The sequence below is a fragment of the Odocoileus virginianus genome, chromosome 28 (assembly GCF_023699985.2).
Source record: "Odocoileus virginianus isolate 20LAN1187 ecotype Illinois chromosome 28, Ovbor_1.2, whole genome shotgun sequence".
Lineage (NCBI taxonomy): Eukaryota > Metazoa > Chordata > Mammalia > Artiodactyla > Cervidae > Odocoileus > Odocoileus virginianus.
This window is the reverse complement of record NC_069701.1, coordinates 35,690,855-35,716,727: the sequence shown is the minus strand read 5'-3', so window position 1 is coordinate 35,716,727 and position 25,873 is coordinate 35,690,855. Positions and strand designations below refer to the sequence as shown.

At 38.1% G+C, this 25,873-nt stretch overlaps 1 protein-coding gene across 2 annotated transcripts; it reads right to left on the bottom strand.

Moving 5' to 3' along the window:
- Window positions 1-25,873, bottom strand: LOC110151930 (organic anion transporter 7). Of its 2 annotated transcripts, XM_070457519.1 has the most exons (10): window positions 25,286-25,873; window positions 24,497-24,600; window positions 15,696-15,850; window positions 15,425-15,593; window positions 13,994-14,117; window positions 4,807-4,922; window positions 3,919-4,133; window positions 2,460-2,568; window positions 1,574-1,777; window positions 1-676 (listed from the first exon to the last, which is right to left on the bottom strand). In XM_070457519.1, exons 1-10 carry the CDS (start codon window positions 25,685-25,687, stop codon window positions 616-618), a joined length of 1,659 nt encoding a protein of 552 aa, XP_070313620.1. In that variant the 5' UTR covers window positions 25,688-25,873; the 3' UTR covers window positions 1-615. The 2 variants fall into 2 exon arrangements, with proteins under 2 accessions (XP_070313620.1, XP_020771058.1); XM_020915399.2 differs by lacking the exons at window positions 15,425-15,593; window positions 15,696-15,850.

The following is a 25,873-nucleotide window of genomic DNA, read 5'->3' as shown; positions in this document are numbered from 1 at the left end:
TACTTTCTCAAATTATTAGTCATTTATTTCCAAAGTTAGTTAATGATACTTATTACATAATCATTTATTTCTATCAGTGATTTATGCTGTCCCAATTTCCAAATTTCAAGTGTTCTACATGCCATCCATCTATTCTGGATGTCTTTTGAGTTGTAAATGCATCTGCATTTCATTTCAGCATGTACTGCCCCATATACTTGCACCACCTTCCCTCCATAAACTTCATCTTTTGAATCTTGCCTATTATTAACCTGTAGATAAATTTGGAACTGTTTTTCAAGTTGTTCCCCTAATAATTATTCCATCAATGACTGTGCCATTAATTGGAACAGAATCAATGTTTTTTAATGCTATTCTGTCTCTCTATCCAGAAACATACATGTTTTATTATGATTCCTTTAAAATCACTATTACTTTCCTCAAACTTCATATAATGATCAGTCATAGGCATTTTGTACATAGTTATTTAGAACTGCAATTGTTAATGAGGTCCATTTTCCTATTATATCTTTTTATTTATTTGTTTTCCAAATTTTACCAATATTTGGGAATGACCCCATTTTTTCTTGTTTATCTTGCTCTTTGATTAGCAGATAGTGCCTGGAATGGAATTCCTTAAAATTGTGTCACTTTCATGAAAGTACCTTCCGGCTTCGCTTTTCTTGAGTCTTTTCTCCTAGAGCAAATACAATGAAAACAACAAAAGAACAAGATTAAAAAGCATGGAAAAGGCACCTATGTCTTAAATTATTTAGAGAAAATGGATTGTGTTGGTCTGTGAGTATTGATAAAAGCACTGACACCTGTCCTGAGGATCTGAGTAAATTTTGTGAAGAAAAAGTCCATGCTCCCAGAACAGGATCTGGGAAGGCAGCTTTGATACTGGACACCAAGGTGTCGGCTAACTGGGTCTTTGGAAGAGGCAAAGAAAGTATACAAAAGTTTTAAAATCCTTTCAAGTTCTTGATCTTTTAAAAATACCAGTAATTACCACCTTTCTCATCTCTTTTTTCAATACTTTCACTTCTAGTGAAAAATCAGGTGATCTGAATCTCACAGGCAGCACAACAGGACTCCTTCTCCTAAGATGTATTGTCATCTTAGAGAGAGGAAGGGCTCCTGCCCTCTCCTTGGTCTCCCTCAGGGACCTGCTTCAGTGACCAGGGCAGGTCACAGACCTACAGACACCGGTAATCTCAGAGAGCTTACTGCCCTCACTGGGCTGAGCGCTGCCAGGGCCTGAGGGGTGAGAATCTCATGTTTAAATCTGTGCATGTTTGTAAAACACCTTCGGGGTTGTTTATGTCATACTAGGGCACCTAATTTTGACTTCTTCATCACTAAACCTACTGGTGCCTACTGGTGCTGGTCTGGGTGATCCAGGGAGTCTTGGGGGAGTCTGAGGTCACTGTGGGGAGGGATGAGGCTGTAGCTAAACTGAAGGTACTGACCACCTAGAGACATCTAGATGTAAGCCTTCCCCTGGGGACAATGACCTTGTATGGTACCTTGGCCTTCTTACACAGACCTGTATCACACGGCAACTCTAAGGGACAACCAGGGGTTTACTCACTCCTTTTCCACATCCTGGATGGAGTCAGGCAGAGGCTTATTCCTGGTTTCAGGTAGAAGTGGGACAACAAGGCCACCAAGGATGGTGCAGACTGCATAGATGATCCAGGGCAGGTGGGGGGAATACACTGCTAAGATCATCAAGAGGGGAGCCAGGGCTGCACCAATATTAGAAGCAACTCCCAAGAATCCTGAAGCTGTTACCCTTGGAGTGAAAACAATAATACAAAAATAATCTGGTATAGATCCAAACATGTAATATGAGATTTAATATTTTGCTTTGACTATGGGAGACCACATGGGGTTCCTAGGTGGAGTTAGAGGTAAAGAACCTGCCAATGTAAGAGACTCAGGTTCAATCTCTGAGTTGGGAAGATCCCCTGGAGGAGGGCATGGCAACCCATCAGTATTCTTCCTTGGAGAATCCCATAGACAGAGCAGCCTCGTGGACTACAGTCCATAGGGTCACGAAGAGTCAGACATGACTGAAGCAACTTAGCATGCGTGCAGACATGGGAGACATCACAGCAGGATTTAGATACATGAAGACTAATGATGTACTTTTTACATTTAAAATATACTCTTATTTGCTCACAAAATTTTTAAGTGCACTAGTGTTTTTTTAAAAAGTTTTTGTTACTTAAAAATACTCTTACCCATAGCACCTTAATGGTTCAGCAGATTATGGGAGACGATACATTAAAAGGCTTAACATGCCTAACAAAATTGAGATTTTGATTAAAATTTTGGTTTTAATTTTTGTTATTAATACCACTATAATCAATGCTTTTGATAATGATTCAGGTTAGTTTTCTTCCTTTTATAAGTCTTAATTAGCTTGGAAAGTTATATTTTGACTCTGCTAGAGCTTCCATGAGCTTGTATACCTGAGAACGGTGGGGATTAGTTCATTTCCATGGGCAAAACAACACATGAGAGTCACAGAAGAAACCGCTATTCCCAAAGTTGACACAGCCATACGCAGGGTCTGCATTTCTGGAGAAGAACATCAGTGAGACTCAGGAAATCTGAGATGAAGAAATCAACATCCCCCAAATTATAACTGAAAAAGACACAGTTGGAAACATTTGCATGTATTAAACACATAGTAGAGAAAATACGTGGAGCGGAGAATGTGCAGAGACTAATAGCTGAGAAATGTGACTTATCTGTATATTATAGCCTAAATGAGAATTTAAAAACCTGAGTATTTGAATCAACTGTATCTGCATATCAGAGATTTTAGAAGCTTCCTAAAGATAGAGGGGGGAACAAAATCCCAGAAAGGGTTTGCTTTCATTTATTCTATCCAGTGTCTCCTCTGTCTTTCATGTATAACATAGGACTATCATATGAGCAATTACTGACAAATGTTAAGACTCATCAATATCCTTTAAAAGTCATGTGTTTACACAATATTGACAAAGGGCTAGTAATGCAGTAGAGAATCATAAAAGAACGGGGCTCATGTTAATGGATAAGCTGGAAAATTGCTTGATCTAGAATAATATTTTAAGATTCAAGAATAAGGATCTGTTTTAGGGAAAAAAGTAGACTTTGTAAACCTCTGAAAAGATGTTTCAGACAGTCAGTTTTCTATCCCATTAAAAAAAATTCATGAAAGTATTACAACGTTGGAGTGGGCTCTGTTGAAAGGCAGCAAATTTGCATTGATGCGGATATTCAAGATGGTATCCTGCATAAATGCCACTGCACTGGGAGTTACCTGAAGCATGGTGACCATCTGGCTCCCCTTATTCATTGCATACTGTCATTTAATTTAGTAACATGGATTTTAAGAGAGGCTGTTAACAGCTTAATGCATTTCCTCCTATTCTACACATCTACTATGCTTGAAGGGAAGGGATTAAAAATACCTTGGAGTCAAGATGACAACCTGGAACCAGGTTGAAGTTATGGTGACCTAATTCCAGACATGTGAGTGGATACATAGAGTCAGGTAATAAAGTGTCACTGAAACTGTCATAATAGGAAAGAAACCAGACAGAGGAAGTGGCAATATTGTGTCCTCATATGAGATACAATTTGATATATGACATAATACTGCCTTTTACAGTTACAAGTGTGATTGGCCAAAGGGAAAGTGATCAATTGCTGTCCCAGGTACCAATTACCAAATACATGTCAGATATGATGTAGACAACTAGTTGTCTGAACTGTCTGAACTATTTTGCAGCCACTTAATGGCAGAATCTATCCTAAATCCTCAGGCTGGTTTTGGAGAATCCTTAGAACCCTAGCCTTCACTTCCTTCTAGCTTCAGATTCTGTCTTCAAATACCTGGGGTAATACATTTTCTTATTTCAACCTGTGCTCCTTTCTCACCTTGAGGCACAAATGTGATGGCCAGGATGGAGATTCCAAGAAGAAACATGAAAAGTGTCTGGCTTACTTGACGGCCCAGGTGATTCAGTGACAAAAAAGCAACATAATTGGCTGGGAGGTTGACTGCGCCAAAAAGAACTTGGAACAGGAAAACATTGCTCCCCATATACTGGAGGTGGAGAATCAGACCAAAAAATGACATGAAGTTTGCAAATCTGTGGTGAACAAAGATGAACGTCATTTACCATAAGGTTTAGAGCCTTTGTCTTACAAATGATGATCATAACTATTAACTAAGCAGCCAGTGGTTGGTTTTAAGGTATAAAAACATGATAGGTTTTATGAAATATTTCCTCATAAGGTGATGATTTTAAAACTATAAGATAGTTATGTATTTGGAGCTCCTAATTATTGTTACATTTTGGAGGAGGGTTTAGAGCATTTTTGTGAAGGACACATGATAGAACCTTCCAGGGATTTAGAGTTTTTCTGTATCTTTATCTGGGTGATGGTTGCATATTTACATATGGGAATATTCATCAGGCTATATATTCTTCTTCATTTTGTGGTTTGTAATTTTACCTTAATTAAAATGAAAACAAACAAGTGAAGAGAGTTAAAGCCAACATTGTATCATGAGAACATCTGAAGTTCTTAGCCTCAGTTTCCAGTGATGAACTTGTTGGGGTGATATGATAAACACAACTCTTTGTTGTATACCTAGCTCTGGGTCAGTCTTTTCATAACCCTTTGACTACTCAACACGGCAGTTATCATTATGGCTTTCTGTTTTATCTCAGATCTGTTCCCACCATGTTGCTCTTTTGATAGGGAATAGAGTCATGTCTCCACTATTTTAACATCTTTCATGCACTGTGTGAAGCCCACCTTACAAAGGACAGGAGACAGATCCTTTTACGCAGGTTGGGTGTGCGGAACAAGTCAAACAGAGAAGATTTGGTCTGTGCTGCCTCCAGCTCCTCCTGCATGGCAGATCTCAGGACCTTCAACAACAACAAACTGTTCAGTTGTCACACAATGGTAGGCATTGTGAGGCCCCTAACAGAGGACAAGATAGATGACTTCCCTTTCTGTCTACTGGGAAATATAGTCTTTGAAAATGTAACAGTGGATGTAAAAGTGATATGAATAGAGAATTGCTGAGTTAAAAGGGACTGAAGGAAATTATTTAGCCACAAAAATATTTAAACACAGGATTTGAGAGGGCTGCAGATCATTAGAAAGGGATTGTATGTCAGATACACAGATAAGGAAGGGAATCAAATCATGCTTACTTGGATAATGGTCCAAAGGTCCATTTGTGCCAGATGGGCATGAAAGACCTGGACACTAAGCTTGGTTATCAGCTGGCTGTCCCTTGCAGAAAAACTGCTTATCTCAGGAAAAAGAACATTTCCTGAGAGTCTTTGTTTTGGTTCTTTGTTCAGTCACTTTTTGGGGAATTCCTGGCATGTTGTGCCTCCATGAATGAGATGCCTAGAGTTAAATCTGAGGACGAAATCAGGAGAGATCTTGGAGTAGAATGATTTATATTTAGAACTGGTTATAATATGGAGTTACTTAATAGTCCTGCAATATGCTAGGTATATACCTTGAGAAACTTAATTAAATATTTCTAAAACTCAGTTCACACCAACAGCTCAATAAACATGAATTTGAGAAACTCCACGAAATAGTGGAGGACAGAGAAGCCTGGAGTGCCACAGTCCATGGAGTTACAAAGAGTTGGACATGACTTAGTGACTGAAAACAACAACAAAAAGAACAAGTAGAGGAACCAGAGTAGAAGAGTAGGTGGAGAAAAATAATAGCATTTTTCTCACAAAGACTTCCAGGGCCAGACATGAGGCTATAAATGTACATATGGAATTGTATCCAACTTATCTCAGATACCTATTTATTAGTTATTCAAACAATATCATCTTAATTCTTATCCCACCTCTACAAATGAAAAAATATCATAAAGTCCATTGGAATAACTTCATGAGGAGTTCAGAGAAGTGAAAGGCCACCTTAACTGAGGACCTACACATGCAATAACATCCTTTCAGTTATAACCTGAGTAGCAAAAATATTGGACTTAGGCTTTTAGAAGAGAGGAGTCAGGATTGCATCATGGATGATAATGTAAGTTTAGTTCACTCAGCCATATCTGACTCTTTGCAACTCCATGGACTGCAGCATGCCAGGCTTCCCTGTCCATTATCAACTCCTGAAGCTTGCTCAAACTCATGTCCATTGAGTCGATGATGCCATCCAACCATCTTATTCTCTGTCGTCTGTTTCTCCTCCTGCCTTTAATCTTTCCCAGGATCAGGGTCTTTTCCAATGGGTCATTTCTTAGCATTGGGTGGCCAAAATATTGGAGTTTCAGTTTCAGCATCAGTCCTTCCAATGAATATTCAGGATTGATTTCCTTTAGGATTGACTGGTGGGATCTCCTTGCAGTCCAAGGGACTCTCAAGAGTCTTCAACTCCAGTTCAAAAGCATCAATTCTTTGGCGCTCAGCTCTTTATAGTCCAACTTTCACATCCATACATGACTACTGAAAAAAAATGTAACTTTGACTAGATGGACCTTTGTTGGCAAAGTGATATCTCTGCTTTTTAATATGCTGTCTAGGTTGGTCATAGCTTTTCTTCCAAGGAGCAAGTGCCTTTTAATTTCATGGCTACAGTCACCATCTGCACTGATTTTGGAGCCCAAGAAAATAGTCTGTCACTGTTTCCATTTTTTTCCAATTGCCATGAAATTATGGGACCAAATGCCATGATCTTAGTTTTTTGAATGTTGAGCTTTAAGCCAACTTTTTCACTCTCCTCTTTCACTTTCATCAAGAGGCTCTTTAACTCTTCTTCACTTTCTGCCATAAGGGTGGTGTCATCTGCATATCTGAATTATTGATATTTCTCTCAGCAATTCTTGATCCCAGCTTGTGCTTCTTCCAGTCTGGCATTTCAAATGATGTACTCTGCATAGAAGTTAAATAAGCAGGGTGACAATATACAGCCTTGACGTACTCCTTTCACAATTTGGAACCAGTTTGTTGTTCCATTTCTGGTTCTAACTGTTGCTCCTTGACCTGCATACAGATTTCTCAGGGGGCAGGTCAGGTGGTCTGGTATTCCCATCTCTTTCAGAATTTTCCACAGTTTGTTGTGGTCCACACAGTCAAAGGCTTTGGAATAGTCAACAAAGCAGAAATAGATGGTTTTCTGGAACTCTCTTGCTCCTTTGATGATCCAGCAGATGTTGGCAATTTGATCTCTGATACCTCTGCCTTTTCTAAATCCAACTTGAACATCTGGAAGTTCACAGTACACGTACTGTTGAAGCCTGGCTTGGAGAACTTTTAGCATTACTTTGCTAGTGTGTGAGATAAGTGCAACTGTGTGGTAGTTTAAATATTCTTTGGCATTGCCTTTCTTTGGGATTGAAATGAAAACTGACATTTTCCAGTCCTGTGGTCATTGCTAAGTTTTCCAAATTTGCTGACATATTGAGAGCAGCACTTTAACAGAATCATTTTGTAGGATTTGAAACAGCTCAATTGGAATTCCATCACCTTCACTAGCTTTGCTTGCAGTGATGCTTCCTAAGGCCCACTTGATTTCACATTCCAGGATGTCTGGCTCTAGGTGAGTTATCACACCGTTGTGGTTATCTGGGTTATGAAGATCTTTTTTGTATAGTTCTTCTGTGTATATTCTGTATTATAATGTCAGAATAAGCTCAAATAACATCCTAAACTTGGGCCCGATGAGGGGTTCAAAGCCTGTAAGACTAGACTTGAATTACATCCAATATCAAAGTTAAATTTCAAGGCATATCAGGAAGATCCCCTGGAGAAGAATATGGCAACCCACTCCAGTATTCTTGCCTGGGAAATCCCAGGGACAGAGGTGCCTGGTGGGCTACAGTCCATGGGGTCACAATGAGTCAGGCACAACTTAGAGACTAAAACAGCAACAACACATTGCAGTTATTTTATACTGGTCATTCATTTTTTTGTGAGCAAGCAGAGATATGAAGTGAGAGCAGAAATAGTTCTGTAGGGGGCAATGCCAGCTCACTCACAGAAACCAAGGAGCTCCTACTACCCGATTAAATCCTTATTCTGCGAAAAAGAGGCCCATGTTCAAATAGGAACCTGCTGTGTCTTCACTTTTTAAAATGCACTTTTCTCTCTAATTTTCATTTCATTTTCTTATTTTTTTTTCTTAAACCTATTCATACCACTCATAACACTCTCCCAGGTTAAAATGCATGAAACAGCCCCTGTTTGAACCCTTGCCCAGTTGTGTCCTGGAATCAGTGTGAAAATTCATAGAAGCCCTTTGTTAAATGTTTAGATAGTTTGTTAAGCAGTTACCATCCTGTTGGTGGCTTGAAACTGACTATGGTGGTGATATTCACATCACAGAAATTGATCAGCACCACAATCTGAGACCTATGGCTTTTTCTTATTCCTGTAACTGAAGTGTTAAACATTTTCCAGCACACCCTGGCTTGACCCCCACTGTAAGTTCTCTGCTATTTGTAAGAGAATCGCTTTAGGTTTGCTGTTGTTCAGTCACTCAGTTGTGTCCTACTCTTTGTGACTCCAGGTTTCCCTGTCTTTCACCATTTCCCAGAGCTTGCTCGAACTCATGTCCATTGAGTCAGTGATGCCATCCAACCATTCTGTCCTCTGTTGTCCCCTTCTTCTCCTGCCTTCAATCTTTCCCAGCATCAGGGTCTTTTCTAATGAGTCTGCTCTTCACATCATGTGGCCAAAGTAGTGGAGCTTCAGCTTCAGCATCAGTCCTTCCAATGAATATTCAGGGTTGATTTCCTTTAGGATTTACTGGTTTGATTTCCTTGCAGTCCAAGGGACTCTCAAGAGTCTTCTCCAACACCACAGTTCAAAAACATCAACTGAGTAATGGTGTATGATCTTTTTAATATGCTGTTGAATTTGGTTTTCTAACATCTTGTTGATGATTTTTTCAACTATACTCTTCAGGAATGTTGGCCTATATTTTTTCTTTTCTTTTCTTATGGTATCTTTGTCTCACTTTGGTTTCAGGATTATATTGGCCTGACAAAATGAATTTAGAAGGTTTTCCATTTCTGAAGTTTAAGAACATGATAGACTTTAAATGAATGGATGGAAAAAAAGACATTCCATGAAAATGATAATCAAAACAGAGCAGGGATAATCACCTTGTATAGATAAAATAGACTTTAATAAAAAACTGTCACAAGAGACCAAGAAGGTAATTTATAATGGCAAAAGGATCAATCTAACACAAATATATGACTTATAACCTACAAAGATTGAATTGAGAAGAACTAGAAAGCCTCAATAGATGAATAACTAATAAATAGCATGAGGCAGTAACTAAAAATTCCAGAAATAAAAGCTTAATATTATATAGCATTATAGGTGAATTCTACCAAACATTTAAAGAATTAATATGAATCTTCTCAAACTCTTCCAAAAATAGAGGATAGAAATCCTTCTAAATTAATTTTGTCAGGCCACTATGATCCTGACAGCAAAGTGAGACAAGGAAACCATAAGAAAGATAAAGACCATTACAGTATACTAACACATATATATGGAATTTAGAAAGATGGTAATGATAACCCTATATGCAAAACAGAAAAAGAGACTCAGATGTATAGACCAGACTTGTGGACTCTGGGAGAAGGCGAGGGTGGGATGTTTCAAGAGAACAGCATCGAAACATGTATATTATCTAGGGTGAAACAGATCACCAACCCAGGTTGGGTGCATGAGACAAGAGCTCGGGTCTGGTGCACTGGGAAGACCCAGAGGGATTGGGTGGAGAGGGAGGTGGGAGGGGGGACTGGGATGGGGAATACATGTAAATCTATGGCTAATTCATTTCAATGTATGACAAAAACCACTGCAATGATGTAAAGTAATTAGCCTCCAACTAATAAAAATATATGGAAAAAAAAATACAGGCCAACATTCCTGAAGAATATGGTCGAAAAAATAAACAAGATGTTAGCAAACCAAATTCAACAGCATATTGGAAAGATCACACACCATTACCCAGTGGGCTTTATTCCTGGGATGCAAGGATGGCTCAGTACAAGCAAATAAATGTGATACACCAAAGTAGCAGAATGAAGGCTAAAGATCATATGATTCTCTCAATAAGTGCAGAAAACACATTTGACAAAATTCAACACACTTCCATGGCAAAAATTCTCAACAAATTAAGTACAGAAGGAACTTCCATTAAAGGCCATGTATGAAAAGCCCACAGCTAATAACATCATACTCTATGGTGAAAAGCTGAAAATTTTTCCTCTAAGATTTGGAACTAGACAAGAATTGCACTTCAGTTCAACATAGAATTGGAAGTCCTGGCCAGAACAATTAGGTAAGAAAAAAATAACGCATCCAAATCAGAAAGAAAGAAGTAAAATTATCTTTTTTCAGACAACATGATCTTATTTGTAGAAAAACCTAAACACGTATCCAAAAAGTTGTTAAATGAATAAGTGAATTCAGTTAATTCACAGGATAAAAAATTAGCATATAAAATCAGTTGTATTTCTATACACCTGCCACAAGTTATCTAAAAATAACATTAAGAAGACAGTCCTATTTGCAATATCATCAAAAACAATAAAGCATTTAGGGATAAACTTAACCAAGAAGGTGAAAGATTTGCATATTGAAAATACTGAAGAAAGAAATTAAGGCAGATATTAGAAAATATAAAGATATTCATGCTCATGGATTAAACAAATTATTATTGTTAAGATGTCCATACAACACAAAGCAATATGCAGATTCAATAAATCCCTGTCAAAATCCTACTGATATTCTCTACAGAAATAAAAAAAAAATACCCCTAAAATTCATATGGAAGTACAGAAGACCCCCGACAGTCAAAGCATTTTGAAAAGGAACAAAGCTGGAAGCATCACATATTCTGGTTTCAAAATATATAATAAATCCACAGTAACCAAGATCATGATACTGGCATAAAGACATGTAGACCAATAGAACAGAATAGAGAGCCCAGCAATAGACTCATGCATATACAGACAATTGATTTCTGACAATTATACCAATAATTCACAATGGGGACAAGATTGTCTTTAATAAATGGTGTTTATTAAAATTGGATATCTACATGCAAAAAATGAAATTGGAAACTTACCTTACACTATGCACCTGTGGGTGATTCATGTCAATGTATGGCAAAAACCACCACAATATTGTAAAGAAATTATGGTGGGAAGGGGGTTTAGGATGGGGAACACATGTACACCCTTGGCAGATTCATGTCAGTGTATGGCAAAACCAATACAATATTGTAAAGTAAAAGAAAATAAATAAAAAAAACTGAAAAAATAAAGTAAGTTAAGAAAAATAAAAAATCAACTTAAATAAATTAAAGACTAAAAACCTAAACTATAAAATTCCTAAAGGAAACATAGGAGAGAAGCTTGTTGATATTGGTCTTGGCAATGATTTTTTGGTTGTGACACCAAAAACACAAGTAATAAGCAACAAATAGACAAATGGTACTATATCGAATTGAAAAACCTTTACACAGCTAGGAAATAATCGACAAAATGAAAAAGCACCTGCAGACTGGAAGAAATTATTTGCAAGCCATATGTCTTTATAGAGGGTTAATATCCAGAATATATAGGAAACTCTTACAACTCAATAGTGAAAAACCCAAATAACTCAATTAAAGTTCTGTCTAGTCAAAGCTATGGTTTTTCCAGTAGTCATGTACGGATGTGAGAGTTGCAATACAAAGAAGGCTGAACAATGAATAACTGATGCTTTAGAAGATGGTGGAGATGACTCTTGAGCATTCCTTGGACAGTAAGGAGATCAAACCAGTCAATCCTAAAGGAAATCAACCCTAATTTTTCATTGGAAGGACTGATGTTGAAGCTGAAGCTTCAATACTTTGGCCACCTGATGTGAAGAGCCAACTCATTGGAAAAGACCCTGATGCTGGAAAAGATTGAAGGCAGGAGGACAAGGGTATGGCAGAGGATGAGATGGTTGGATGGCATCACCAACTCAATGGACAAGAGTTTGAGCAGACTCCTGGAGATAGTGAAGGGCAGGGGAGCCTGGCATGCTGCTGTAAATGGGCTCGAAAAGAGTTGGACATGACTTTGCAACAGCGACAACAACAAAAAATGGGCATACGAACTGAATAGACATTTCTGCAAAGACCACATACAAATGGCCAGCAGGTACATTAAAAAGTGCTTAACATCACTAATTGTTAGGAAAAGGCAAACAAAATTATGAGTTACCACTGTACACCAGTTGGAATGGTATTATAAAAAAAGTGATAAGTATTGGTGAAGATGTGGAGAGCAGAGTATCCTTGTACACTGTTGCTGGGAATGTGAAATGCTGTGGCCACTATGGAAACAGTATGGAGGTTCCTAAAAAAATTGAGACTAGAACCAGTATATTATCCTGTAATCCTTCTTCTGGATATACATTCAGAGGAATTGAAATCAGGATCTTGAAGAGATATCTGCCCTCATATATTCATTAGATCATTATTCCCAATAGCTAAGATATGGAAACAAATGTCCATCTATGGATGAATAGAAAAGGAAAATGTCATCTATATATATGCAAAATGGTATATTATTCAGCAATAAAAATAAAGAAATTTTTCCATTTGCCACAACATGGTTAACCTAGAGGATATTATGCTACAAAAAATAAGCCATGTGCAAAAGAACAAATACTGCAGGATACCACTTACACAAGGAATCTAAAATAGTCAAACTCAAAGAAGCAGAGAGTTTCTGAATAGTGCTTGCCAGGTGTTGGGGGATGTGAGAAATGGGGCAATATTTACCGTAGAGTACAAAGTTTAAGTTGAGCAAGATAAATCAATCCTAAAGGAATCTACTCTATAGCATTGTGTCTAGGGTTATAATACTGTACTGTGCGCTCAAAATTTGCTGTGATGGGAGGTCTTATATTGTGCTATCACAAAAAAATAGTGAATAAAGAAGGATGGAGAAAGTTTTAGGAGGTAATGGATATGTTTCTTGTATAAACTGTGGTGATGATGTTCAGATGTATACTAACTTGCAAATCCATCAAGTTGTACATTAAATAGGTACAGCTCTTTGTATGTTAAAACCTCAATAAAGTGGTTTCAAAAAATTGATCAGATGTGCCAATGAGTAAATTTGCAGAAATGTTTTATTGTTCTTGTTTGACTGTCTAGCCCCTAACCTCTTTTTCCTATTAACGAGGGTAGATGATTTCTCCTTGTCTCTATTAGCATTCTTTCCATTCTCTTATTGCAAACAAAAAAAGTTAATAATGGGCTTCCCTCATAGCTCAGTTGGTAAAGAATCTACCTGCAATGCAGGAGACCCTGGTTCAATTCCTGGGTTGGGAAGATCCACTGGAGAAGGGAGAGACTACCAACTCCAGTATTCTTGGGCTTCTCTGGTGACTCAGCTGGTAAAGAATCCACCTGCAAGGTGGAAGACCTGATTTCAATCCCTGGGTTGGGAAGATCCCCTGGAGAAGGGAAAGACTATCCACTCCAGAATTCTGACCTGAAGAATTCCAGGGATTGTATAGTCCATGGGATCGCAAAGAGTTGGACATGACTGTTTTTCACTTTCACATGCTCTTTTCTGCATGGTCATTAAGCTGCTGCTCTTCTTGCCTTACCATCTTGACAAAAAAGCCATTGGAATGTTAATTGGAAAGAAATGGATTAGTTTTTTTTTAAATTTCTCTATCACAAAGGGCGACCAATACACAGTCTTTACAATCATACATACTAAGTGCTTTCTGCCTCTGTTGAGTGAAATATCTGCTGCGTTCAGTCCCTTCAGCATCATGATGCTCTCTCTTAATATTCACTCAAACAATGTGGGCAGCTATTGAAGACCAGGACAATGAGCTAAGTAGACCCCAACCACACCTGTGTTCCCACCCTTTATTCACTTGGACTCCAACTAGAGTATATGTCAGGTCACGGCATCCCAATCCCCTCTTCTGTTCACCTCCATGGTTAGGGCATCTCCAGCATTCTTCCTTCCATTCCTGTGTGCAGCTTTTCTAAGTTCCTTTAAACTCCTCTCGGGTTTGTTGGTGATAATCAGCCACCGAGCAGACTCTGCCAGCCACCTGATCAAAGAAGAGAACAGAGGTGCAACCAACTCTCATTTCCTCATTTTTTCAAATACCCTTTTTTTTCCCCCGTGAAATACCTCTCCCCTCTCATCTAATACCTACCTCTTGTTTTGTTATACTAGAAAATATAATGTATAGTCTCTCGTACCATAACTAGGGGCTTCCCTGATAGTTCAGTTGATAAAGAACCCACCTGCAATGCAGGACAGCCCAGTTTGATTCCTGGGTTGGGAAGATCCTCTGGAGAAGGGATAGACTACCCACTCCAGTATTCATGGGCTTCCCTTGAGGTTCAGCTGGTAAAGAATCCACCTGCAATTTGGGAGACCTGGGTTTGATCCCTGGGTTGGGAAGATCCCCTGGAGAAAGGAAAGGCTATCCATTCCAGTATTCTGGCCTGGAGAATTCCATGGACTGTATAGTCCATGGAGTCGCAAAGAGTCAGACATGACTGAGCGACTTTCACTTTCACCATAACTAGGAAACGGTGAAGATGACCTCTGCATGCAGTACACCTTTACTGCCAGAATATAGACTTGGAGTCATAGTGTTCCCTTCCCATTATTCAGAGGGATAGTAACAGTTTTAGCAAATAAAATAGTGTGTTTAGTTAAATTCGAATTTAGATTAACAGTGAATATGAGTAAACCTTGAGTACCACTATATCCCATGCAGTATTTTGTACATATACTAAAAAGTATTTGCTGTTTATTTGAAATTTTACTTTAATGAGACACTGTATTTTTATCAGGTTAGTAAATAAAAATACAGAACAGTAGAGAAAGTGTTAGTTTTTCAGTTGTGCCCAACTCTTTGTGACCTTTGGACTGTAGTCTGCCTGGCTCCTCTGTACATGAAATTCTCCAGGCAAAAATACTGGAGTGGGTAGCCAATCCCTTCTCCAGGGGATATTCCTGATCCAGGGATCAAACCTGGGTCTCTTGCATTGCAGGCAGATTATTCACTTTCTGAGCCACCAGGGAATCCCAAATAAAAATACAGAACTCTCAGGTAAGTAGAAGTTTCATGTAAACAATGAGTGATTTTTAGAGTAACTATGCTCCATACAAAATTTGGGGTTACTATATAAAAATTTCATGTTTTATCTAAAATTCACATTTACCTGAATGCCCTTGATGTTATCTTGTAACACTAACTGTTCTACTTCTTTAGTTGTACACAGGGCACAGATTAGTTAAGCATGTGCTCAAATATTGACTAAGACCAATCAGAATTCTTGCATCCTAACTCCATGTACCTTGCATCTAGGATCTTCTCAGATAAAGAAAGAAATTTTATACCTTGAGGAAAGAAAGAAGACAAATAATGGTACAGAAAACACCAGCTGAAGGGTGTGCCAGTCTCGAATGGCAAAAGCAAGTCCTCCCAGGATGATCTGGCCCAAGCAAGCGGCACAGATGGACAGGGTCATTCCCATGACTTGGAATCGGGGCACTGTCCACTCTACAACTGAAAGAAAACACAAGTAGGATCTTGACTTCAGGCAAAGTTAGAATTTAAAAGCAAAATTTAAGGCTTGGAAAATGTCAAAGACCCAAAGTTTTGACTTACTAAGAACAGTACAATTTGTCAGGATGCTCATGGTAGAAAACCCAGCCAAGAAGCGTAGCGAGCAGTAAATGAGGTAGGTGGGGGCAAAGGCTGCAATGGTGTCAGTAATGGCAAGCTGGAGTAAACAGCATCTGAAAACTAACTTCCTCCCAAACCTGAGAAACGGAGACAGGTTAGATACGGCAGTAGTAACAACAGTATAGTAGAAAAAAAAAAAAAGAATACACAATTTGAAATTTAGGGGATGTTTTCTAATTTTCTTATTTTTATTTTATTTTTTAAAAAATTTCTGTTTTTCTTTCCCCTACCTTGTTTTTTTTAAAATTAGATTTATTTATTTTAATTGGAGGCTAATTACAATATTGTGGTGGTTTTTGCCATACATTGACATGAATCAGCCATGGATATACATGTGTCTCACCATCCTGAACCCCCCTCCCCACCCCATCCCTCTAGGTTGTCCCAGAGCACCAGCTTTGAGCGCCCTGCTTCATGCATCAAACTTGTATTGGTCGTCTATTTTACATATGGTAATATACATGTTTCAATGCTATTCTCTAATATCGTCCCATCCTTGCCTTCTCCCACAGAGTCCAAAAGTCTGTTTTTACATCTGTGTCTCTTTTGCAGTCTTCTATATAGGGTTGTCATTACCACCTTTCTAAATTCCATATATATGCATTAATATACTGTATTGGTGTTTCTCTTTCTGGCTTACTTCACTCTGTATAATAGGCTCCAGTTTCATCCACCTCAATAGAACTGACTCAAATGTGTTCTTTTTTTATAGCTGAGTAATATTCCATGAGTATATGTACCACAACTTCCTTATCCATTCGTCTGCCAATGGACATCTAGTTTGCTTCCATGCCTAGCTATTGTAAACAGTGCTGCAATGAAATTTTGATGAGATATAATTGAAATACAGCACTGGACAAGTTTAAAGTATACAGCATAATGATTTGCCTTATGTCATGAAATGACTATCACAATAAATTTAGTGAACATTCATCATCCCATATAGATGCAAATTTAAAGAAAGGGAAATTTTTCTTTCCATGTGATGAGAACTCAGGATATTTTGTCTTAACAGCTTTCATAACATGCATCCATGTTAATTATATTCATCATGTTATACATTACATCCCTAGTACTTACTTATAACTGAAAGTTTCTACTTCTTGACTGCTTCCATCCAATTTCCCCTCTTCTCATGTCTGCCTCTGGTAACAAAGCTTTCTGTGAGTTTGTTTGCTTTTGGAGTCTAACTGATCTACAATACTAGGTTAGTTCCTATTACACAACATAGTGATTCAGTATTTCTACACATTTCAAAATGATCACCATGGTAAGTTTAGTTTGTCACCATAAAAAGATATTACGTAGCTATTGACTATACTCCCCACACTGTACATTTCATCCTCTTGACTCATTTATTGCACACATGGAAGTTTAAACCTCTTAGTCTCCCTCATCTATTTTCCCCCCACATCCCTGTCCCTCTAGAACCACCTGTTTGTTCTCTTTATCCATAACTGTTTGTTTTGGTCATCATTTTCTTTTATATTCCACATATTAGTGGAGTTGGCATTTGTCTTTCTCTGAATTGTTTCACTTAGCAGAACACCCACTAGGTCCTCCACGTTGTCACAAATGGCAAGATTTCATTCTTTTTCATGGCTGAGCAATATTCCACTTTAGGGCTTCCCAGGTGGCATAGTGGTAAAGAACCTGCCTGCCAATGCAGGAGGTACAAAAGTTGTGGGTTTCATCCCTGGGTTGGGGAGATCTCCTGGAGCAGGAAGTGATAACCCATTCCAGTATTATTACCTGGAAAATTCCATGAACAGAGGCCTGGAGAGCTATAGTCCATGGGTTTGCAAAGAGTTGGACCTGTTTTCTTAATACTGGTTCCTGAGGAGGGCCGTCTTTTTCCATTGTATATTCTTTAATTGCCCATATACATGCGATGAGTTTGTTTCTGCACTTTCTACTGGGTTCCATTGATCTGTGTATCTGGCTTCGAGCTAGTATAAAACTTTGATTACTGTACCTTTGTAGTATAGTTTGAAATCAGAAAGCATGATACTCCAGCTTTGCTCTTCGTTCTCAGGATTGCTTTGGCTATTGGGGGGTCTTTCATGCTTCCATATGTTTTAGAATTATTTCTTCTAGTTCTGTGAGAAATAACATTGGTAATTTGATAGAGAGTGCATTGATTTTGGACATCACCTTGGGCAGTATGCTCATTTTAGCAATATTTACTCTTCTAATTCTTGAGGACAGTTTACCTTCCCTCTTTTGTTGTTGTCTTCAGTTTCTTCCATCAATGACTAATAGTTTCCCAAGTACAGATATTGTACCCCTTCATTTGGACTTATTCCTAGGAGTTTTATTCTTTTTGATGCAACTGTAAATAGGATTGTTTTCTTAATATTTCTCCCAGATTGTTAGTGTATACATTGTTAGTATATAGAAGTATAACAGGTTTCTGTAAATTAATTTTATATCCTGCAACTTTGCCAAATTCATTGATGGGTTCTAGTAGCTTTTTGGTAGCATCTTTAGTATTTTCTGTGTATGGTGTCATGTTATTTAAAAACAGTGACAGTTTTACTTCTTCCTTTACAATTTGGATTCCTTTTCTTTCTTTTTTTTATTTGATTGCTGTGGCTAGGACTTCCAGTACTATGTAAATAGAAGTGAATAAAAGAGATGAGAGAGGATGTCCTTGTCTTGATACTGATATTACTGGAAATGCTATCAATTTTTCACCATTGAGTATGATGTTAGTTAACTGTGGGCTTGTCACATATGGCCTTTATTGTGTTGAGATATGTAACTTCTTTGTTGAGAGCTTTTATCATAAATAAATGTTGGATTTTTTCAAGGTTTTTCTGCATCTATCAAGACGATCATATAATTTTTTTCTTCAGTTTGTTTATGTGCTTTATTACACTGATTGATTTGCAGATACTGAACCACTGTTGCATCCCTACCCTGGGATAAATTCCACTTGATCATGGTGTATGATCCTTTTAATGTATTATTGATTTTTTGCTCTGATATTTATTATTTTTTTCTTCCTCCTAACTTTGGGTTTTGCTTGTTCTTCTTTTTAGTTCCTTGAGGTCTGAGGTTTGGTTATTATTTGAGATTTTTCTTGTTTTCTGAGGTAGACTTGTATAAATTTCCTCTTGGTACTGCTTTTGCTGATTCCCATAGACTTTGGATTGCTGTATTTTTGGTTTCACTTGTCTCTAGGTATTTTTTTTTTCTTCTTTGATTTACTCAGTGAACCATTAGTTGTTTAGTAGCCTTTGTTTAACCTCCATATCCTTGTGTTTTTGGCAGTTTTTTTTTCTTGTAGTGGATTGCCTATCTCACAGTATCGTGATCAAAAAAGATGCCTGATAGGATTTCAATTTTCTTAAGTTTACTAAGACTGGTTTTGTGACCTCTCATATGACTTATCCTGGAGAATGTTACATGTGTACTTGAAAATAATGTGTATTCTTTTTTTGATGAGATAATCTAGATATACATATGTATATGTATTAAGACCATCTGGTTTAATGTGTCATTTAAGGCTGTTATTGATTTTCTGTCTGGATGATCTCTCCATTGGTATAACTGAGGTGCCGAAGTCCCCTATTATTATTGTGTCATGTCAATTTCTCCCTTTATGTCTGTTAATATTTGCTTTACTTATTTAGGTGCTCCTAATTTTGTTTTTTTTTTTATAAAACTTAATTTTTAGAGCAGTTTTAGGTTGACTGCAACAATGAAAGGAAGATAGAGATTTCTCAACATACCCTGCCCCTACCCATGCAGTGTCCCTGCCTTCTTGCACCAATAGACAAATTTGATGCAACTAACGAACCTACAATGATATGTCATTATCTCCCAATGTTCACTAGGAATACATGAGGATACACTCTTGCTGTTGTACATTCTATGGGTTTTGAGAAATGTGTAATGACATGCGCCCACTGTTACAGTGTCATAAAGAGCGGTTTCACTGCCCTAAAATACCCCTGAATTCTGCCTATTCTTTTGTTTTCCTCCTTTGTGTGCTGTGTGCTCAGCTGCCCAGTTGTGTCTGACTCTTTGCGACCCCATGGACTGTAGCCTGCCAGGCTCCTCTGTTCATGGGGATTCTCCAGGCAAGAATATTGGAGTGGGTTGCCATACCTTCCTCCAGTGGATCTTCCCAACCCAGGGATCGAACTCAGGTCTCCCACATTGCAAGCGGACTCTTTACCATCTGAGCCACGAGGGAAGCCCTATTTTCCTCCTATCTACCACTTATCATTTTACTGTTTATGTAGTTTTAACTTTTACAGAATGTTACATAGTTGGAATCATACAGTATGTAGACTTTCCAGATTAGCTTCTTTCACTTTTCAGTATACATCTAAAGTTCTTCCATATCTTTTCATGGCTTGATAGCTCATTTCCTTTTAGCATTGAATAAGATCCTATGGCTAGATGTATAACTATTTATGTATGCATTTGCTAAAATAAATGCATTTATTCATGCATTCATCTTCTAAGTTTTGGCTTAGAAGATATGAATAAGGCCTCTATGAACATCCCTGGGTAGGTTTTGTGTGGACATAACTTTTCAACTCCTTTGGGTAATTACCAAGGAGTATGATTCCTAGATTATTTGGCAAGAGTGTGCTCAATTTTGTAAGAAATAGCCAATATGTCTTCAAAATCAGCTATATCATTTTACATTCCCATCAGCAATGAATAAGAGAGTGCCTGCTGCTCTACATCTTTGCCTTTGATGTGTATCTATCTATCTATCTATCTGTTTGTCACTCTAATACGTATGTAGTAGTATATCATTGTTTTAGTTTGTATTTCCCTAAAGATATATGTTGTGGAGCATCTTTTCATATGTTTATCTTCCATCTGTACAACTTTTTTGGAGATGTCTTTTAAATTTTCTGACTATATTTTAACTGGAATGTTCATTTTTCTTTTTTAAAGAGTTCTTGGTATACATATGCCTATGGCTGATTCATGTTGATATATGGCAGAAATCAACACAATGTTGTAAAGCAATTATCCTTCAATTAAAAATAGATAAATAAATTTCAAAAAGAGTTCTTTGTGTATTTTGGTTAACTATTCTTTTTCAGGTGTCTTTTGCAAGCATATTTTCCCAGTTGTGGTTTGTCTTCTCATTCTTTTGGTTATACTTCTCTTTGTACAATGTGTGCTAAGTCTCTCAGTTGTGTCCAACTCTTTGCGATCCCGTGGACTGTAGCCCTCCAGGCTCCTCTGCCCATGGGGATTCTCTAGGCAAGAATACTGGAGTGGGTTGCCATGCCCTTCTCTAGGGGATCTTCCCAACCCAGGGATTGAACCCACGTCTCCCACACTGCAGGCGGTTCTTTACCATCTGAGCCACCAGGGAAGCCTCATATTTCTTTTTAGTTGTAGTATAATACATAAAATATGATTTGCTATTTTAACCACGTTTGATTATATAGGTCACTCACTGGTATTAAATTCATGATTTTATGTAACCATCATCACTATCTACTGCCAAAACTTTCCAAAATCCTCAGTAGAAACTTTGTACCCAGTAAGCAATAACTCCTCATTCCTTTTTCTTCCCAGCTTCTGGTATCTCTCATCTGCATTTTTCTTCATGAATTTTCCTGGTCTACATATTTTATGTAAGTGGGATCATAAATACTTGTTATATTTTGTCTGTCATTTTAGTTTACATGTTGTCATGGTCCTACAAGTTTTACCATGATATAGAACTTTATTTCTTTTTATGGCTGTACATATCACATTTTACCCATTCATCTGCTGATGGATATGTGTAGTTTTCACCTTTTGCTACTGTGAATAATGTTGCAATGACATTGTTTTATAAGCTATTTGTTTGAGTTCCTGTTTTCAACTCTTCTGATTTTATACCTAGCAATGAAATTGTTAAGTCATGTGGTTTCTCTAACTTTAATTTTTTGAAGACTCCAAAAGTATTTGTCATAATGGTGGTACCAATTTACCTCCCCATCAGCAATGTACAAGATTCCAGTTTCTCTACATCCTTGTGAAACCATGCTATTTTTCATTTTTTTTTTGGGGGGGGGGATTATAGCAATCCTAGTATGTGTGAAGTGGCATTTTATTGTGGTTTGACTAACATTTTTATTTTTTTTAATTTTTTAAATTCTTTTTTTTTCCATTTATTTTTATTAGTTGGAGGCTAATTACTTTACTATATTGTATTATCAAGGGTGAAACAGATCACCAGCCCAGGTTGGATGCATGAGACAAGTGCTCGGGGCTGGTGCACTGGGATGACTAACATTTTAAAAATGACATCATGTTGAGCATCTTTTTATGTGCTTATGCCCCATATATATAACTTTATAAAAGAAATGTATATTCAAGTCTTTTGCTCATTTAAAAATTGAGTTCTTTGTCTTTTTGTTGTTGAGTTGTAGGAGTTTTTCTATAGTCTGTATATTAAACCCTATTCTATTGGTCTATTTACCTATCTTTATTCTTTATATATGATTTACAAATATTTTCTCCCATTAGACATGTTATCTTTTCAATTTATGGATAATATCCTTTGATGTGCTGAAGTTTTTAATTTTGATGAAAGTGAAGTGACTCAGTCGTGTCCGACTCTTTGTGACCCCATGGACTGTAGCCCACCAGTCTCCTCTGTCCATGGGATTCTCCAGGCAAGAATACTGGAGTGGGTTCAATTTCCTTCTCCAGGGGATCTTCCCGACCCAGGGATCAAACCCAGGTCTCCCGCACTGCAGGCAGACGCTTTAACCTCTGAACCACCAGGGAAGCCAGGCCCACCTATTTATATCTTCTTTTGTTATTCACACTTCTAACGTTATATCTAAGAATCCATTGTCAAACCCAAAGTCAAGAAGATTTACCCCTGTTTTCTTATAAAAGTTTTATGGTTTTAGCTCTTTTATTCGGAGAAGGCAATGGCACCTCACTCCAGTACTCTTGCCTGGAGAATCCCATGGATGGAGGAGCCTGGTGGGCTGCGGTCCATGGGGTCGCTAAGAGTCGGACACGACTGAGCGACTTCACTCTCACTTTTCACTTTCCTGCATTGGAGAAGGAAATGGCAACCCACTCCAGTGTTCTTGCCTGGAGAATCCCAGGGACGGGGGAGCCTGGTGGGCTGCTGTCTATGGGGTGGCACAGAGTCGGACACGACTGAAGAGACTTGGCAGCAGCAGCTCTTTTATTAAAGTTGCGAATCCATTTTGTGTTAATATTTGCTATGGTTTTAGGTTTACTTGCATCTTTTGCATGTGTATGTCTAATAAGCACTGTTCCATTTGTTAAACAAGACGTATTTTACCCATTAAATGGTCTTGGAAACTTTTTCAAAAATCAGTCAGCATAGATATATTGTTTAATTTTTATTTCTGCAAGATAAATAGTTCTGTGTAATTGAGCTGTTCAAAATGAACACTCTGATTCTGAACACTTTTATATAGTATGTATAATCTAACAGTTCTGCATTATTGAATAGACCAGTGGAATAGGGCTTAATATCCAGACTTCCCTTGTGGCTCAGCTGGTTAAGAATCTTCCTGCAATGTGGGAGACCTGGGTTTGATCCCTGGGTTGGGAAGATCCCCTGAGAAGGGAAAGGCTACCCACTCCAATACTCTGGCCTGGAGAATTCCATGGATTATACAGTCGATGGGGTTGCAAAGAGTTGGAGATGACTGAGCGACTTTCACTTTCACTTTCATATGTGTTACAGAAGTTAGAAATGAACACTGTGACTCTGAAAAATTTAATAAGGTACCTTTTAAAATAAGGTACTTTTAAAAATAAAGTATCTTACCTTTTATAAGATCATTTACACTCAGAATTCATGATTTTCAGCTGAAATAATAGGTGACATTATGCTAGTAGATGGTAAGGAGCACCTTAATTCCTCATACCCTTTAGAGAAGATAGACTTGGGTGGTTGGTGGAATTGGTTGGCCTGTCTAATTAAGTGTACTGTCAGGTACAGGATACTTCCATTTCTAAAACCACTAATTGTAACAGAAGTTGCCATTAGATTAATTTTCCCTACATGGTTGAAAATTTTATGTTTATTGTAATGTTTTAGGAAAAAAATCAAGGCCACTGAAATACTTTTTTTATACATCACCAAGACACAATGCTATGTATAACACAGGTTTCGTAGGAATGTCTAGCAGCGTATTTGAGAAATAAGGACATGATAGCCATACTCTAAAAATCCACAAGCGATCAGATAAGAGAGGTCAGGAGCGACTGAACACAGGTTGAATCTCATGATGTGAAATGTCTTCCTCTCTGTTCCCATAGGAACCTCTTTTTTATCTTTATAAACTATGATGTGACACCTCTGCTCCAAACCTCATTCTCAAACTGCTCCCATGTCTGATGGAGATGTTGTTTCTGTATCCCATACACAATGCTCACAGCTGATAAAAGAGCACTTACCACACTGACAGTAATTCTCCGTTTGTGTTTCTAGATCACTGGGGACTAAGGAAACCCCAGGGCAGTGTAATTTGCAATAAATGTTTCTTTCTTTCTTTTTTTTTTATTAGTTGGAGGCTAATCACTTTACAATATTGTAGTGGGTTTTGTCATACATTGACATGAATCAGCCATGGATTTACATGTGTTCCCCATCCCGATCCCCCCTCCCACCTCCCTTTCCGCCCGATCCCTGGAAGAATATTTATGAGTTCTTGAAAATACCTGAGTAAAGAGAGCTGTGATTCAGAGACACTCACCTGTCTGATAAATGGCCATATACGATGCTTCCCACTAGCATTCCAGCCATGAATAAGAATTTGGCCATTGATTTTAGTGATTGAGATTCACATACCAGGTCCCACTGGAAAAGAAAGAAAGAAGCAAAGGAGAGCTCCATGATTTATAACCTCTCAGTGGGAACCTGATTGAAGCAGTTTGAATGATTCACGTGGTTGTTTATTTTATCCCCTTTTCGCTCTCCAGCTTCCTTTTTTACATTAGCTGATTTTTACTATTCAAGTCTCAGCTTAAATATAACTTCTTTTAGGAAGCCTTCTCTAAACCTGTTAGATTTAACAATGCCTTGTTTTGTTCTATATAAAGTGGTCCTCAATCTTGGCCATAGAGTGCAATATTTGAGGGCCTTAAAAAGTTTCCTGATGCCAGAATTTCATCACAGATCTTCTTATATGGCTGCTTTGGGATACAGTGCTTGGAGGTTTCCATCAATATCCCTGATATTTCTAATTTACAAGCAAGGCTGAACATTAATGATCTTTTAAACACATCACATAAATTACTTTCTTAACCTTTGATCTTTCTAACAATAAAAGCCATATAATAGCAAGGTCACATCTATTTTTGAGTTCATTAAATTCTTTAAATATATAGGTGTTTGGCATTCAATAAAGAAGTAATTAACATTTGCTGAAAGATTGAAGAATGAGTACCTAATAGTGACTAAAAAGGCTAGAAACTTATTCAATACTCAGTTACCCTTAAAGACTCAGACCATGTACTCACAAGACGTAAATGAGGCCTCTTACCTCGGTCACGATAGTGGAGGTGAACATGCTTTTGTCATACACCCAGCCGTCCACACAGGACTCTGTGTCCAGGTCAGTCATGTTGGGGAAGGTCCTGTTCAGGTTAAGCAGCTGCCACTGGGGGCGGCTGAAGCGACGACACCTCTCTGGCCTCAGGTTTGAGTCCCGTGGGATGGAGATTCTCAGGAGGGCATCAGGGCTGAGGGTCCCAGTGTCGTTAGCCGAGTCAGTGTTATTGTCGAGAATGTGGACCCAGCAGTGATGACCAGGGACGGCTGCAGTGAAGTTCTCCAATAGAATATGAGGGTAGGTGACGAGGCTGGAGATACAAAGGAAAAGCATCTGAAGGATCTGGAATCTCCCCAGGCCTCCAACTTGATCCAGGAGGTCCTGAAAGGCCATCGAGCCTGAGCAGTGATCCCCAAGAGGAAGCAAAATGACTATTTAGAGGAGTTCAAAGAGAGGAAAACTTTCACTATGTCACACACTAAGTGTGTATTGATCCTGATCTCAGTGTTAGCTCAGTGGGTCCTGGGTCACCTCCACAGCAAGGGCATGGAAGCTAGTTCTCCAGCTTGTTTGGGGATC

Excerpts from the sequence above, each read along its gene's own strand:
- LOC110151930 (XM_070457519.1), bottom strand. The coding sequence starts at position 25,687 with ATGGCCTTTCAGGACCTCCTGGATCAAGTTGGAGGCCTGGGGAGATTC. Across the intron at positions 24,601-25,285 it reads CCTCCACTATCGTGACCGAG|TGGGACCTGGTATGTGAATC; the intron begins GTAAGAGGCCTC and ends TTTCTTTTCCAG. Across the intron at positions 14,118-15,424 it reads GTCTTCTTTCTTTCCTCAAG|GTGGCTGGCAGAGTCTGCTC; the intron begins GTATAAAATTTC and ends TTCTTTGATCAG.